Here is an 18,204-nt window from a genome sequence, read left to right as displayed (position 1 = left end):
TCTGCTGAAATGTCACGGATGAAGTTGCATGAGGTAGCAGAGTTAACTGTATTTTTGCTACCAAAACCAACTAGGTCTTACTCTGTAACCCTGCTCACCAGACTCTGGTGTTCAACAAACACTTTGGCTGATTTGATTTGTGAACCAAGCAGAAAACAGACCCTCTAACACTAGTTCTCCACCAAGATGGTGACTGGAACCACCTAAAGGGAAGGATCACTGTGTGCTATAACAGACAAATGGTGAAATGGGCATATGTAGGGGGGAGAGAGAGGCAAGAAACCCCTTCTGATGATGCAGTGCACTGGAAGGGTTCAGCCCATCTTCATATTGGGACCCCACTTCTAAATGGCGCGGTCCTTTGAAACTGTTGTAGAGAAAAAGAATACAAGCAACCACTCTAAAATTAGAAAAAAAGAAAAAAGAAGAGTTTGGTTATTTTACAGTTAGGGAATTTTTCCAGAGGAACACCTGAAAACCTCTGGTCTAGTCCCCATTTCCTTGGAGCCTGGTACCTCTGAGGTTCCTTGGCTGAAAGGGTAGACCTACCTACTCCCTGAGCATGAGGATGAGCTGAAACCAGTGACAGGTACTGCTGAACAAAACAAAAACGTTGTAGACAGGCCATGCTTATGCTTACCTGCCCCTTTTTTTCCTTTTCTATAAGCATTAAGGTACAGGAATCATTTATACATTATTGCAGCCATGTGTTGTCCTGTTCAGAAAAACCCAAGGTCATTCAGTTCTCCTTATTTTTATCCCCCGCATTCGAAGCGAGGCCCCTCCCCACCCAAATAATGCATACGAGCACAGATGCGGTTTCTTCACTGGCTTTTCTCATTCTTTCCTTGACCTTTGACCGCAGGGGATGACACTTTATCTCCCCAAACAGCATTATCCAGGGCCACGTCCTGAGGCTGTGGAGTGCTGTGAGTCAGTGGGATCCTCAGGACCACGCCAGCGGCTGGGACCACTGACACCGCACAAACTCGGGGAAAAGCAGCACGTTAATACTTAACGAGCAGCTGGGCCACGGCGGCTGCTGCCCGGGACTGCACTTCCCAGGAGGAACTGCGCTTCCCAGGAGGAGCCGCGCCGGGAGCGGGCTCGGCCCCGCCCCGCCGAGCGCAGGTTTTGTTTCCGGGCCGAGGGGGTTCCGGGGTGCGCGGAGCGGCTGCGGGGTCGTCCCCGGCCCCGCGGGGATGGACGAGGACGGGCTGCCCATCGTGGGCTCCGGCATTGACCTCACCAAGGTACGGGCTGCTGTGGCCCGGGGGTGCGGAGCTGTCGCGCCTCCTCCTCCTCCGCCGGCGGCGGCTGCGCTGGCCCTGGTGCTGGGCGAGCCCCGTGTCCCCGCCTGGCCCCGCTGCCCGGCCCGGGACCGCGGGCGGGGGGAGCTCCCTGTGGGATGAGGGGCCGGGGCCGCCCTGGCACCGCCGGCCGAGTTCCCGCAGCGGGGACAAGCCGGGAGCAAGCGGGCTCTTGTCCTCAGCCGTGTCTCCGGGGTTCACCTTTTCCAGTGGGTTTTGCCGCAAAGTCTGCGGTAGCGTTATGTTTAAAGACTAAGCCGTTTCAGTCGTCTGTCTGTGAGGCACATCCCGTGCAAAGCTGATTATTCATGTCTTTTATAGATGCAAAAACTTTTTTTTTTTTAAAAAAAACTTTGTTTCCCAAATACTGAGCATAAAGACTGGGCAGTTCAGTTGCCCCAATGGTCCTTCCATCCTCTGTGCCACCCCACAGGTTTCTGCTAAGATCGTAAGCACTGTTTGACTAGTTTTGGAACCACAGAACTGAACTTGAGCAAACCCAGCTATACAGGTGCACAGGCTGAAGACTTGAGATAGTAGCACCTAAAGTGTCAGAAAAAAATCAGGACGTTTTAAAATTGTTCACTCTGTTCACAAACTGATGTTCAGTGCAGCTGAAGCTTGGCTGCAATTTTTCCTTTTAAATCTTTCACTTCAACCAATGACAATTTCATAGGCAAATTTACTCTCTGAAGGTTAAAACAATTGTCCATGGTAATTAATCTTGAGGCACTATAATTTTATATATAAACTTTTGTGTGAAAGTTCCTGATTCCAGTCTTCTGTAATGATTTAAATAAAAATGCCAATTGTCTGTTACATTATGGGCACCAGACCTTTTTTTGACAAACTTAAGATTCTACCTTTTATACTGAAAAGTATGTGAGTATTGGATCTCACTTGGAAAATAATTTTTGGTAATTTTAGGGTAGTCTGGGCTTACAAGTAAGAAACAGTATGGGTAGCCACTAAATACTGAGACAGTGACATCACTACACTTTATTTTTGGTGATGCTGTTGGTTGCATCTGAGTATTAATATGGATGACCAAGTTTGCTTTTCCTTCTTAAAATTCAAAAGGAGAGATTGTAATTTCCTCACCGATTTTAAGAAACATTAACACAAATTTTCAGGAAATTTCACAATTTCATCTAAATCCGTTTTCCTAAACAAGATAACAGTCCTTCATTTATGTAGGTCTTGTTGCTTTTTCTATGTATCCTGCAAATTCTCAACTGTCATGTTAGTAGATTTTTAGTGGCAAGGATTTGTATGAATGCACATATATGTATCTGTGTCTTAAAAAAGGATTTGTATATGCAGGCATTTATAGCAAGCACACTTAAAACAGATTTCCAAAATAATTTCTTCTAAAGCATCGGCATTTTTTAGCAGATATTTGAATCCAAATCTGAAAATTGAAATAGCTGTGTAACCTAATTTTCTTACATTTTTTGATGCAGGTTCCTGCTATTCAGCAGAAAAGAACTGTAGCGTTTCTAAACCAGTTTGTGGTTCATACAGTGCAGTTTCTGAACCGCTTTTCTACTGTTTGTGAAGAGGTATGTTTATTATTTTCCCAGCTGTTAGTTTTTACAATTAAAAGAAATCTAGAAATGAGAACCCTTCATTTAAATATTTTTGATGCAGTAGCACTGGTAGCTTACAACAAAAAAAATTAGTCTGCTTTCTATTCAAGGTTTCTCTTGAGTAAGTGCTTAAGACAGATTTTTTCCCCAAGGAATCCACGTGAACTGTTGATTATGCCACATTCAATCCTGTTTTCTTAAACTTTTGCATTTGGCACAGTCTTTGAACTTTTTGATACATGGGATTTGTTCTGAGCAACTTCATCTGTATCTGTTGACTTGTTATAGAAGAAGGATGCCATATACCTATGGTGCATCAGAACTTTCTTTCAGATTTTACCACCTTTAATTAAAAAGGGTGATACTCTGAGCTCTGAATGTAAATAATTTTGATGTAGAAAAAATGATGGTTTTGGTAACTGGTTAGTATAGAACTTGAAGCCCTTAACTTCAGTTTGCTGTAAAAAAAAGAGAAAAATAAAAATATTTAGGGCTAATTAATTTTTGTGGTGACTTTAGATTCAGTGAAAATATAGCAGACCAACAAGACTAGTATTGTCCACTGAACAGGACAAGAGTGCTTCCTCCCTTGTAGAAAGGGTGTTTTCTAATGTGGCTTTGAGCTTAACCTTTTTGTCTTTAGTGGTTTTTTTGTAACTGTTCATTAGTTTATTCAACAAAGACTTCTATACAGCCCTAGCCAGCTGGGCTAGGGCAGCAGTCAACTCCAATTAGACTAAGCCGTGTAATCTGAGAAATTCTGTTACTTGTTAGTAAAGTTTAGAGCCAGACCCGTGACAAGTATAAAATTTGGCTACTGCATCAATATATGGTGCTTCAGAGGAGAAAAAGTAATTTTTCCTAGATTTTTAAACTCCTTGTAATTTGGTACATGGGACAGTGTAACCACCTAATGATGCTGTTGTCGTTTGTCCAAAACTCCCTTGTCACACAATCTCAATATTGCCTTTTACATAGGCACTCTGGAAATCAGAACACAGATATTTAAAGCCACTTTGAGCATGGAGCAGGGCTGTGAAGTCCACCTAATAAAACAGTTATTAGCTAACCTAAAGAGACTAAATAGTTGCTTTATAAACTCCTTGAAAAGTTTTTTGTGTCTGTGAAGTACCAAAGTGTTTTTAATGTGAAAGGTCATGGTATAAGTCAGCAGAAGCCAAGAAATTCAAAATTAGGGCTGACACCATCCTTAACTCTAAATTTCTTGGCTCTTGTCTAGTCAAATAGACCCATAAAGTTACATAATTGCCTTCTGTACATCTTTCCTCCCCCTTACCCAGCTACATGTAGGGCACATAGTTCCTTCCAATAGGAACTAACTCCTCTTCATGAACAAAGGACCATCTGTAAACAAGTCAGTGCACTATCCAAAAAGACTAACTCCTGTCAGTCTCTTTCTACTTTTTCTAGCATATTGGCAGAACTGTCTTTTTCTTAGGGTGTTAAAGTTCTGCCTCAGAGCCAGGCAGAATCTTGCCAACATGCCAGAAAGCTGTCAGAGTGGTACATATCTGCCAGCCAGGGTGCTAGCCAACTTCTCTTGGACAGGTCTGGTAGAGTATGGTAATGATTAGTTAAAAGACTGACAGTTCTTATAGAGTAATTTAGAAAAACTTGAGTTGTATTTAAAAAAGTGTCGAAATTTGATTGAGGTGGACTTGGAGCATATAAAGTGTCTGGTTAGTTCTGATTCATTGTGCATTTTGACTGTACAGACTTCGAATTATCTGCTGTATTTATCAGATTTTCTCTTTGTATTTGCTCTGTTACATATGCACATATCACATCTTTTCATCTTCCACATTTGGAAAAAGCTTTGAAGAAAGATCTTTTGATAACTGTGAGAGTACAGTATATGTACCATTAGTCTCCAGTTCCCCAAAGGAATACCCTATTTACTTTGGCTTTCTTTTGTACATAGTCTGTCTTCATTTCTGTCAGTCATTATTTGGGAAAACTAACTGCAGAGTAAAATTATTTAAAATCTGAACCACTGTAGCTACTGTACTGAGTTGTCATTGCTTCATTTATTTCCTAATGTGATCATCTCATTTACACTCTGCCTCCAACAGGTAGAAGACAACAGTGATTTTTTTTATCTAGATGCAAACTGTTTTATATGTAGAATTGCCTAGGGAAGTGTTTTCACATCCTGACTGTTTCCTGTTGTAGAAATTGTCAGCACTCTCTCTCCGTATTCAACAGATCGAAACAACACTCAATATTCTGGATGCAAAGGTTTGTACGTATATAGACTTTGTTCTTCTAGCAGTGACAGCCTCCTGGATTACATAAACTATCTTCCTTTTCGTAGTCTGAATTGAGCAAATAGGTTTTCAAAATGATTTGAAGGAGCTAATACGGAATCCTGATGTCAAAAATCCTCTTTTCCTGCCTTGCTACTTATACCGTGTAACATTTGAACGTGTAGTTGATACGGAAGAAAGGAACCATCAGCACATAGTAGAAACGTTGAGTTTGTCTCTGTTAAGCATATGGAACAGCAAAGGAGCACGTGGATCTTGAAAAGGCAGCTGAACTATTTGGTACCTTACTTGTGTTGATTTTATTGCGATGTTTGTTTTTAAGAAAATGGAGAGACGTTTTCGGATATTCTGATATGCAGCCTGTGTTTCAGGGTTGCAGTACAAAATAGCATTTGCTAGCAAACTCTAATAAAGAAATTTTTGCTCCATTTATAAAACAGAATTATCTTTGTATGGGCTACAAGGATTTCAACTGGTATAAGTAACTAGATAGAAGCCTTGTAAGTCTTTGATGTTGAAATGGGATCTTATGTGAGTCTAAGCTACTGCAAATGTGTCGGATGTATCTTCTTTAGCTGAAATGACAAAAGGATATGATCTAGGGTCTTATATAGTATATAATTTCCTAAAAGAAAAAAAAAACCACTAAAATCAAAATCCCAAAGACAATAAGCCACCCACTGTGCTTTTTTTAACCAGTACTTCTTTCAGTAATGAGGGAGGCAATTTTGGTTGGCTTTTCTGGGAGCAGGGGAGGGACATTTTGAAACTGTTCATTAAGATCTTTGTGAAAAAAATAGTGTAATAGTATGAACAGTGCTTAATAACTCATTTATATCAAAATATTTATGAATTATCAGTATTGATGATTTTTGCAGAATTCTTCATAATTGTGTTAAATAGAACTTTCTTCAAATAAATATGCATTGTGTTTAATACCCACTCTCAGCATTCCCTTAAAAAAGAGTGAAATGTGTAGAAAATTGAAAAATTTGTAACCAGTCATCCATCTGTTAGGTGATAGAGCTATTCTTGTCATGATTTCTTTCACTGTAGAAGTAGCAGAGATGGCATGGCTCTTGTGTGGTTGGTAAGTGCAGCAGCAAAATTCTGGGAAGGTGTGGAAGCCTTTCCTGTGCTGCGCCTCTGTGTTAACTGTGACAGCTCCAATGGACTGGTTTGGATTTTTTATTGTGGAAGCCACCTGAATAGAGAGATTTTGGGGTCTTTTTTCCCCAATCAAAATACCAAAACTAGTGATAAAGAGCTACAGTTTTACTAATGTAAAGCCTAGCTGAGCAATATATGGTAGGCAGCATGCTGCAGGTTTTATGGTACATGTAAACTTCTGATGTGCCTATTGCTTATTTGATGGTGTTTTATGCATTCAGTTATCCTCTATTCCTGGCCTAGAAGATGTCAAATTTGAAGTGTCCAGTGCAAATACAAATAATGTTACAAATGGTCCTGTGGCACAAGCTACTACAGATCAACAGACAGCAGTATCACCTCAATCTGGAGTAAGTAATGAAGCATAGTTATATATTCTGTATACAGTCTATAATATATTCTGTATATTATTCTCTATGTACAGAAAATGCCAACTTATTACAAGCAATCAACATTAAGATCCTATCCCTGCAATTAATTTTGTGTTGTTTTGTGGGGTTTATATGTATGGATAGTTAGTTTTTTAACCCAGACTTAAATCCTGTGATCACCACTTAACTAAGTGAGGCTTTTCGGCCCATTTGTAGGTGGACTTCTTTTCCCAGTTTCCCCTTACGGTTTCTTCTCAGGGAATCTTCAACCTCTGCTCATTCTCTTAGTTGGTGGAAGTTGCTGTGGAGCAGCAGTAGCAGGAGTGCTCTGCTGCTTTTGCCTGCCTGTCAGAGATTATAACTCTGATTTGCAGGCAGCAGCATGAGAGACAGAATGGACAGCACTGTGTGTTTCAGCCACGTCAGAAAATGACTCACTCTGGATCCCTTTCCCCACCCACGACATGGGGCGGCCCAGTTCTAGTTCCGTTTCCGTCTGAAGAACCATTGTGACGATTTGAAGGATGGGGAAAGGGAACTCCAGGGGTTTCTCAGGGGGCTTTTCAGGCCCTGAGCCTGGAGGGGAGAGGTGCTCCCCCCTCCCCCCCGCACGTGGCCCCATGGCCCGCAGGGAGACAGGACACCAGGCGTGGAGAGGAGGCAAGAGAGTGTTTATTGTTGGGGATGTTACATTTATAGGGTTTAGGAGGATTCACAGAGTAACCAATTAGAAGTCTCAAGGGGCTTACAGGAACACCCAATCACAAGAAGGTGTTAACAAAGGCCAATGGGAAACACCTCAGGACACCTTCCCAGGACATTCCTGCATGGGTAACACGGGGGCTGCTGGGAAGAAGAAGCATGTGTTTGCAAAGAGACCACCAAAAGCCATTTTAAAACCTGTTTAAACCACAGTTTTTCCATATAATGCAGGTTTAGTGCTACAACTCACCATTATTTTATTTTCTTTAAAATGTTCTTCTTCCCAGATATTAAAGTTAATAAAGTATATTTAAGTATATAAAGTTCAGATATTTCTGAAAGGAGGTTTCCAGTGCTGCTTTCAAATGGTTGGTTTTATAGTAAAAATACAGTTTTCTGTGTTCCTTTAAATAGTAGTAGAAGTTCTTGTCGTTTTTCATTTTATTTAAATTAAATACTTTCAAGGATTCTTTGATTTCATTACGTTATCCTTTAGATAATGATTTATACTGAAAGGTAGAGTTTAAAAGTTACATGATCTGTATGAAACATTTGTTAGGGGATCAAATAAATATTTTGAGGAAAAAATGCATTGGACTACTGGAGGAGATTTATAGATATAATCCTTAAAAGTATTTTTTTATGAAAGGAACGCTTAGCTTTAGTGCTGTGTTATTCACTAAGTACGATTTAACAGGGCTATTAGAGGCTTTTTGAGTTTTCATGTATTGTTCAATAACTTGTAATCTTGATGAAGAAGAGTTGCACTTCACCTTAAATATCAAATTTCATGGATTGAAATCTCTTCATGCACCTGGTCTGTACAACCTACCCATTAAAGGTTGTCTTCTTCATATACAGCAGAACAGTGTACAGGAAGAAGGATTACAGAAAACGGAGGTAGTTACAGAAAATGTCACAACTGTGGCCAAGGATCCAAGATATGCCAGATATCTCAAAATGGTACAAGTGGTAAGTCAGTTCTCGTGTCATTCTTTGGCTACTCTTTTATTTTTAGGTGGAATGTCACACACAGCTGTAAGTGAACATTTAATGTCTGAAAACATATATTGCAGCAGTAATCTTTAAGCTAGGATAACATCACAATATTTCTAGCACATCTTCTCTAATAAATGAGTTAATGTCATATATTCCCTCAGACAGCTCCTGGCAAGATATTTCTATGAAATTCTGCTGATATACTTGTGAACTGAAGGTGTGAAATGTGTAATGCAAAGTGATATTAGCTGGAGTCACAGAAGATGCCACTGAAAATGTAGTTATTCTGGCAGAATTGGAGTCATTCCCTGCATACAGACATGATTACAGTTTGGTTTTGCTGTAGGGTACAAAATACAGCTTTGCTAGTATAATCCAGAACAGGAGTACTTCATGTTTTTGTAGAGACTAAAATAGAGATACAGTGATTGCTTCACTGTGTGGTTCCACTTCAGTTTCCTGTTATTCATGATGCAGGTTTTGTTAACCTCTTTATCTGTGTTCTGTTCTACAGATAAATAGGAAAGAAATGAATGTAATCTCAATATTTACACGTGTGAAAGCTAATGAAGGAATGAAAGGATGAATGGGAGACTATTCATGACATTTTTAAGAGCTCTTTTTTTCACATCCACAAAATTAAAAATGAGATTGGAAACAGAAAATAACCTGTCTTTATTTTCGATCTGTCAGTGGAAAATTTCCTCTATGATACATATTATAATTCTGGAAAGTATGACTATGTCATAGTATTAGTAAAATGTTAAAACTAACTTCTCAATTTCACTCATTCTTCAGAGAAATTATTACAATTGGTGTGCTTGGTCTTTTGGATGATGTTCCAGACCTTGTTTTTCACTTGAATCACAAATTGGCACTTTATGGGTAGCTTGTTACAAACCACTTGGAAAATTTAGCAGTGGGATAGTAGCAGAGTTGAACACTGTGTTAGTGTATTGATTTAATGCCAGACTTCAAAGTCAATGTGAAAGTGCTGGATGGTCTAATTACTTTGAATTTTTTGTGACTGTTAGAGGAGTGAGATCTCACTTTCCATATTTCTCCTTTGTACTGGCAGTTCCTGGGGACTCCTGTGCCAGTTGTAAACAGTGCGGTAGGAAAGTCAAACTAACATACTACAATTTAATGTCTGTTTTTGTATTTGCCAAACTTGTCTTCTCCTCCAGTCAAGTATTTCAGTTGGTGTCATTTATTTGCCCAAATTAAGTTTCTAGCTGAAGATTTTTTTGAACTGACGATTTATTTATTGCTCACTGTATTTGTAGTGTATAAGAATTAGCACCATTCTGCACTAAAGGTAGTTCTCCTGTGAAATAGTGACAAACTCATTTTGATGGAGTGCAGTTGAACATACTAAATTCTTACTTTTTAAAATATACAACAACAATATTCAAACAAATCTTTAAAAAGCAGTATCATATTTGCTAAAATAAATGTTTGGAATGCTTCTATTGACAGTGGGACAGGAGCAGTCTGCGATTTGAGATAAACTTCATGTTTAACGTACAAATAGTCTGACTTGATTCTAAACACCAGAAATGGCTGTATAGATGCCAGGACTCTGACTGACCTGATAATAGATTGGTCCTGGCTTTTAAGGACTGAAATAAAAACCAAACGTGGAGAGTGCACCGATCTTCAGGAGTTTTTGTGCGCTATGGAAAAATAAAACCCATATTACAACAAGATTGCCACTTGCACTGTGGCTTCTCCAGGACATGTACGCTTCCTGATCTGCAGGATCTGTCTGGGAGTAGGGCTGGGGTGCACTGTTGAGTATGCAGTGACTTGGATTACTTCAAATCTTAACTAAACAAGACAAATACCATGGAAATTTAGTACTGGCTTGTAGGTTAGAAAAGTACAAATGTGCCATTTCAGTGGACCTGTGTGCTCAATGTAGTTAATCTTTAGATTTAAAATAGGTTTCTGTTTCATTTTAGTAAGATTTAGCAGTATTAGAATATTAGTATTAAAACATTTTTCCAGATTAAGACTTATGAAACCATGAAGGATAAAGTAATTGTAATGCCTTGATTGTATACAGATATAAGATTGTATACAGATCTAACAGATATAAGTACAATCTTAATTGTTTTCCTTCGGGGAAAGAAGTCCACTGTTAAAGGGTGTTTTGATTAAACTTTGCATTAGTTTTGTAAATCCGTGATATATAAAGGTACTGAGAGGTTTTTTCTTGCAGATTTTGATGCACACAATGTTGGAATAAAGCACTACTCCAAGTGTCAACATAAGAACAACCCATTCTCAGAAGTTCCTGTACCAAGTTCCCTTTGACTAAAAGCAAATATGAATTTTGCTTTGCCTGACCTGACTCAATTTCATTTTTGCTTTAAAAAGCATTAGTACAAAATGGTTTATAGACCCACAATCTGTGCTGTCCATGTCTATACTATAATAAGTGAATTTTTAAGCTGTCATGAAATATTCAAGTGAATATTCAAAATATTCACCTCCGTATTGTACATTAGTTGTGAAATACTGAGAAGTTCTTTATTTCAGGCTATTACCATGCAACTATTTGAGTGACATTTTTGCTAATGTGCCTGATAGATTGCTGATACTATGTACCTGTCTGTGTGCTATTCCAGAATGTTCATGCACAAGTCTTGATTGTGATTCTTACTGTGAAACTGCACAAGCAAAACACAGTAAGCAGCTACCTTAGTATGCACTTTGCCAGGTTAGCTAGTCGAGAGCACCACATATTTCTCTGGCTGCCCTTTGTTTTATCACTGTTTTACTTACTTTTGGACAAAAGATACTTCTTCTATGCAAAAAGAGTCCTACACTACTTTTCATTTGGCTTGTGAGGCCTCTCCTGCATTTGCTAGAAGAGCTGTAGCTTTGTCCCTTTCAAATCAGAAATTGTATCCTTCTTTTCCACCCCAGCTGCCCACCCCCCCACCATATCCTGTATTGGCATGGAGTGATCCAGATGGTATTTCTGATGGTTTCCAACAGGAGATGGCAAAGCAACAAGTTGCCTTTGAGCGGCTTTAGTGGAAACACAGGAGGAGTTTATTGGAATGTATCTCTCATAAGATAAAGTGGGTCTTGGGTATGTGATCCAAGATGATGGGATGTTTAGGTGTTGATGAATAAAATAAAGTGCAGAAGCTGTGGAATGACTTGCAGTGAGAGGAAGGAATTTTTTTAACATGTACATAGTTGGCTGAAATCTGTCCCCAAGTCATAGAAAATTTAAGCCTGACTGCACAAACATTTGTATTCAGACAAGTCACTTTTAAATTGTGCTTCTGTTCTCATGTCCTGCTTGCCTTGTTCTGCATGCTTTTTAGACTTTTCCAGTTTTTCTCACTGCCTTAAGGTATCCTTCTGGAGTGGTAGCAGATGCACTTTCCTGGTTTTCCTCTCTCTCTTGGGTATGCGTTCAGCATGTCCAAGTCTTCTTTATCTTCCTAGCACAGCTGTCCTGTGATGTCTTTGTGCTTTCTCCACATTTTTATCCATACAGATAACTTCACCTTCCTGGTTTTGTCTGCATGATATGCAAATGTATGTCTCCAGACTTGATTCTCTCTCTGCAACTTTCTCTAGATGTTTTGCCATAAATATAAAATGGATTAAAAGGGCCTTTAATCTTAATCATTCCTTGCTTCTAGATTCATACAGATGGCAGCTAAGATTATCATTCCATCTTCTTGTTTGACAAGTGACCTGCATAAATTTGTATGAAAGTGTGGCTTAAATGAACCTGCATAATTTAGTTCACTGGTTTGTGTCCAGCAGTTTCATGTTATTCTTCCTCCTGCTACACAGGGTGTTCCTGTAATGGCAATACGAAACAAAATGATTTCTGAAGGACTAAATCCAGATCTTCTCGAGTAAGTAATTTGTACCTTTGTGTAGGTCTGGTGTGCAACATGCATTTACAAAACTTTGAAAGAAGTGTGCTTAGAAAAGCTTGCTCAAGATGTTATGAGTCTAAGTTATCAGCATTAAAACAGGTTTTGAAGTCTTCCATGAAAGGCTTTTTTTAGCATTTTACAGGCCTGAAGAGGCCCATCATTATCAAAGGAGAAGGGATATAAGCTCAAGTGTGAGCTGTCTTTTCAGCATTGTCTAGTCCAAGGCATGTCCCAGGATATACAGAGACTAGAATGTACGTGGGTCAGTACTGTACCCTCCCAGCAGCAAGCTGCAGGACTTTACCATCCAGGCTTAAGGGGATATGAAAGCACTTCTTCCAAGCCAACCAGAGGTGATGAGGTTCAAGGAGAAGGACATAGCAATGACAGTGTAGCGTTTCCCAACATGCATTTAGCATTGAGAAATCAAATAAAATGTCAGTAGCCATTTTCACTGCACTGTTTAGGGTGTGAGGTTTTTCCCAGATGTTTTCTTTCAACGCTTCAATAACAAAATGTCAAAACTGTAGACTAATAAGAACAAACTCAATTTTATTTTGCTGGATGCATGAGGGACAGCACAGTTGTTTCCAGATTCCCTCAGCAGATGGAGTGTACAACTTGACTTCAGCATTGTCAGTGTAAATTGAAGTCAGCAGTTTGAAATTTTGGCTGTTGATTGAGTTAACCTGATGTGAAGACTACTAAGAATAGATACTAATTTTCAAAGCTACTTGTCATAGTGACCATAAACATTAATTTTAGGATTATTTTACATTTGACATTTAATTTAGCTTTACTGTAATATTTCACAGAATTTGTTAAATAGATGAAAGTATTAACTGTCATTCTTACATTATAGCCACCAAACTGTTTGAAGCACTTTTACATCCTCTTCAGAAACTGTCAGTGTATTAGAAAGTCCATGTTTCCTTTCCAGTGAAGTCTTATTACATTTTGTAAAGGCTTATTCTGAAACTAGCAACTTGTTTAATAAAATAAACCTGAAGTATCATCACATGCTCAGTCAATTTATCTCCCAGCTACTTCTCAGTGTCTAAATAAACCTAAAATAGTTATTCCTCAGTTGGTATTTTTTACTGATTGAATGAGAAATAGGAAAAAGAGCAGAAGTAAGACCCTGTGCAAGTCTGAGGGTTATCAAACATGGTTTTTCTATATGTGTATTAAATGTGTTATATTTTTTACTCGGCATTTCAAGTCCATACCTTTCCATAAATGCTGTTGTTTCTTTGTGTTTGAGTGGATTTTTGTAGTAGATTAATAAAAGGTTAAAATTTCAAAAGCTGTTTTTTAAAAAAAATCTGCTTTCGGGTTTTCTGGTTTGGGTTAAGACAGAAACATTATTACTGTATATTGAGGCTTGCAGAATATGTTTGGTCCCAAAGTCCATCTTCAAAGATTCTGTGCAATAATAATGCTTAGTCAGATTTTCTTTCAAATGTTGTGGGTTTGAAAACTGGTTAAAGAAAGCTAATTGTTTGGCAAGGTGCATAATGCAGAATATTTTAAGGAGTGGAGGGTGGCTATTCTTTCAATTTTCTTGCTTTCTTGTCTGGATATTATAGAGTTCTTTTTTTACATGTATCTTGCCATTCACACCACAATTTTTGGGTCTTCAGGTTCCTTAGGCCTAGTCACTCAGTCCCAAAGAAAATTAGGAAAATGTGCATATTGCTGTGGGCTCACTCACTTATTGCACACTCTCCCATCTACTTGCCAGTGACTGAGCATGGTTTTTGTGGCTGTAGATATGCTAATTCTAATAATATAGAGTTGTTTCTACTCTTTTCTTTTGGCTGTTCCACTTCTGTTATTGCTCCTTCCTCAGCTTTTTACAGCATTTGGTAACTGCCTATTCTGTCAAACTCCCAATTTATTTATTTTTAACTTCCATTTCTTACCTTTCCTCTCTTGCCTGCCTTCAACTCCAGAAGAGTTTGTCCACCTCTCACAAACTAAAGGAATTCAGTGCCATCTTCCTCTTCTTGTTAGACGAGAGTTTTGCACTGTTCTCTCCAGATCACATGTCTTTGCACAGCTCTTCTGTTTTGTCATTACCACGGCAACAAGGAATAATATTGTGAAGTGGTATTTGCATGAGAAAGCAAATGCTTTCTTAATTTGTTTTAGAGGTGTGCAGGGGAGAGGGAGAAGGCTCTTCTACAGTTCTTTAACACACGTCTCATCTTTGCACCCAAAGTGTTTAGAAACACTTTGAGGGTACCTTAGGGATTCACAACAGACAAATTATAATAAACAGAACTAAAGTTGGAAAGAAATTCTGAACCACCAAGATAAATAAGAACAGGATGAAAAATATAATTATCAGCTCAGTTTAAAATGCGATATTTTATCCAAGAGATGTTAACTGTCATACAGGAAGCTGGTTTCTCTGAATATCATTTTTTCCCAAGTATAATTATTTGCATATATTCTACCTCGTTTTCAGAATTCATCAGGCTCAGTCTTGCTTGTATGTCAAACTAATTACATACTCAGAAGGGAGACTCCAGAGAGCCAACATCTTCAGGCAGTAGTGTTAGTTACTCTTTAGATGGCTTGCTTCTCTCCCCTCCATCTCCAGTAGATTCCCCAAGCAAATGTTTTGCCATGATATTAAGATCCCTTTTAAATATTCCCTTTAAAACTAAATACTAGAGGTTTGATCATTTGTAGTCCATAAAAATCCCATGGCTGTTCTTGCATGTCAAATTTAACCCAATGTTCTAGCCAAATTCCACTGTGAGTAATTCTTTTTTTGCTTCTCTAAATTATCCCTGCAGTTTTAGTTGGATACAATATTGTTCATTTCCTGTCTTATTTTTTCATGTACTATTTACACTGCTCAGTGGTGTACAGAATGTTCCTTTCAGCCCTAGAACCTCTGAAGATTGAAAAAAATTGAATTAATCATTACTGCCTGCTTTCAACTCTTTCTACAAGTGTTTGCCACTTCTTAGTGATCTGTCATTACTTCAAACAACCTCAAAGGTGTGCATTCAGTCTGATGTCTGCAAAGTTTTGATGTCCAGTGAGTTACAGTTTCTAGTGTTTATCTTTCAGGTGTAGGTGAAGCAATACCACTAAGGTGTGAGTTTGTGAACCATAAACAGTTAATGTGTTAAATGTTGTGGAAATAAAGTGTATGCAGTTGTAGGGAAAGCACATTAGCTTTAATACTGGGTTGCTTCTGTTCTCAGCTGGATTTGCAACATAGAATGTTTTTGTTGCCTGCAGGACCCCAGATGCCCCTGTGCCTGCTTGGGGAGATGATGGCAAACCAGAAGACAGTTCTGATAGTGAATCTTCATTTAGTGACTGAAGAGACTGATTTCAGCCTTTGGAAACCCCTGTTAAGTGCTCATGTGTTTGGAGCTTTAGCAGACAATGGTTTTGCGTGGGTCACATGGGTGACGCGATTTATCCGACAGCGTTTTTAAGAACTAAGACGCCCTGCATTCTCTTCCAGAAAGTTTGAACAGGCAGCATGTTTCAACCTGAACCTTTCCACTATAAAAATGAATCATGAGATCCTTGCAGTTTTTATGCTGCATAATTTCAGATTCATTTCTGATTCTTCAGGAATTACTTCATAGAACTCTAAGAATTCCACACCTCTAAACCTCCAAGTCTCTAAAACTGCATTCTGATCATTTTTAGATTTTGTTTGTAAAACATTTAACCTAAGTTGCTTTCTTTCTGTCTCATAACTTACAAGTAAAGTAACTTTTGAAAATGAAAATTTGATGAATTGTACTTTTTTCCCAATATACTATATCTGCAGTGACATGACAAGAATTACGTGTAAGTCAGCTATCTTATAGTGATTGCAAATCAGTGATACTCTGTTTTGAAACTAAAATACAAGTGAAAAAATATTAAAACCCAATTTGAGTCTATTTTCAAAGCATATCCTGCTATTCAATGCCACCGTAGAATCTGCACAAAGTTGTTAAAGAAACTCCTACTTTGTAGAAGAGTTATGTATCGAATTCAGCTTGCAGTGTTGTAGAAAGCTACCAACATTTCAAGATTGGTTTGAAGGTGATACTGTGACAAAAGCAAGGGACTGGGTGATTATTAATAGAATAGAATTATTGATTCTATTATTATTAATAGAATTCTCTACTTGTCCACTGTCATGTGGGTCTGTTGAAACCACTTTCTGGCTGCTGTTGGGCTTATTCAAAAGAAGCTCTGGATGAGCAGTTTCCATAGGATGAGGAATCCCCTCCAAGTTGGTGCCTTTGCTGATAATTTCGGCAAAGAATGTAAAATTCAGTTTGTATAATGATAAAACTACCTTACCACCTCTTGATGTATACATTGGGGAACAATATAAAGAAATACACTTCAAGCCTGACTGGCCCTGAAGACTCCTCTCCAAACTACCATGAGTCAAAAATGACATTTCATTAAGAATCTTCTTTAATATAATTTGTTCCACATGAAATTCTTCACAATCTATTTGAATTCCCCAGATTATTTTGATTATACCAGAGTGCTGTGTGCCAGGCAATCATTAATTTTCTGGTATTTCACATTCTTCTGAGACCAAGAAAAGACTAAAACTGAAGCTAAGTATGTAAGTTTGTTAGCCTTATGACTGAGTCAATACCTTCTCTCTTAGTTACTTATGCCACTTCAGTGGGTTAGCTGCCTTTTTTTTTTTTCTGTAGCTTAAACATGGCTCACATCTGAGTCTAGCAGACATATTTATGCTCTCCATAACCTGTAAATCAGAGTAATGCCTGAATCCCTACAAAAGCATATATGCACTAGAGAATGTCTAGAGATGGTATTTCAGTGATGGGTTAATTATTGAACACTTAAACAAAAATATTCAATAGTTAGCACTTGGTAAAAGTCGACAGATATTAACATATTAGCAATAAGTATTTCAAAAGTAAATGTGATAATGTTATTTCAGAAAGTGTGTATTGAAACACTGGTGACTTTCTAAAATCTATATTTAAAAACTCATTTAAGGAGTCTGTATAATTAAAGTTATACTTTGTAAACCAAAGTTGTGATTCTATTTTATTCCTGTGTGTTGTTCTAAGCAAGATAGTGAAAATTCTGCTGAAATCTCTGCTATTTGTGTTTCTCCAAAACTAATCATGCTGAAGTTACATCAACCTGCTACCTTAAGGAGAGAGTGTTGAAAATTGGGGTTTGGAGTTTAACCTAAGCCAAGGTGGCACTCTGACTAGAGGAGAACTGATCATCCCATAAACTCTATTCTAACAAGCAAATTTAAGGAAGACTGAAATTATTGAGGACTGTATGTTCGATACTTTTAAACTGATACGAACCTATGTAAGGAAGTAGCATGGTTTAAGAGTTGCCTTGAGACATAGTGGTTAACTATTTTTCTAGAGAAGTAAACAAGGTTACTAAAAGACGTTTAAGGAGGTATAACTTCAGTTGTTTAACATTCTGAAGAAACTTTTTGTGTAAAGGAATTTTAGTCGGGAAAAAAAAATCTCTTTTAGATCACTGCAGATGTACATTTATGAGGAACGAAAAAGAGAACCTCTAGCCAACAGTCACTTGTTAAATAAGGGATAATTAATTGGTAATTATATATGCCACAGAATAACAATTTCATTGGTAGGCATGGTGAATTTAACTGCTTAAGACTTTCAGGGTTTTTTCCAGATAGATTTTTACTTTGGAATAGTGGAACATTGGTAATTTGCAGAAACATTAAGAAAAATCTTGCCACTTTGTCTTACCTCGCAGTTGAGTGGTGGCACACTGCACAAAAAAAATCCAAATGTCTAATTGTGAAGAACCAGAGGGAAAAAAATAGATAAAACCTTCCCTTTTTACGT

The 18,204-nt window shown here is 38.1% G+C and overlaps 1 protein-coding gene across 2 annotated transcripts; it reads left to right on the top strand.

The window, feature by feature from the left end:
• The first annotated feature begins 1,144 nt into the window (after positions 1 to 1,144).
• Positions 1,145 to 17,393, top strand: WASHC3 (WASH complex subunit 3). 2 transcript variants are annotated; one of them, XM_027664162.1, is made up of 7 exons: positions 1,145 to 1,253; positions 2,774 to 2,872; positions 5,093 to 5,158; positions 6,579 to 6,707; positions 8,295 to 8,402; positions 12,255 to 12,319; positions 15,605 to 17,393. In XM_027664162.1, the coding sequence occupies exons 1-7, from the start codon at positions 1,203 to 1,205 to the stop codon at positions 15,687 to 15,689; spliced, it is 603 nt and encodes a 200-aa protein (XP_027519963.1). In that variant the 5' UTR covers positions 1,145 to 1,202; the 3' UTR covers positions 15,690 to 17,393. The 2 variants fall into 2 exon arrangements, with proteins under 2 accessions (XP_027519963.1, XP_027519955.1); XM_027664154.1 differs by having other exon boundaries at positions 8,292 to 8,402.
• Positions 17,394 to 18,204: the final 811 nt, after the last annotated feature.

Source organism: Corapipo altera, unplaced genomic scaffold (assembly GCF_003945725.1).
Source record: "Corapipo altera isolate COAL_440 unplaced genomic scaffold, ASM394572v1 1, whole genome shotgun sequence".
Classification (NCBI taxonomy): Eukaryota; Metazoa; Chordata; class Aves; order Passeriformes; family Pipridae; genus Corapipo; species Corapipo altera.
The sequence above is the reverse complement of the archived record's forward strand: the minus strand, read 5'-3'. Positions and strand labels throughout refer to the sequence as shown.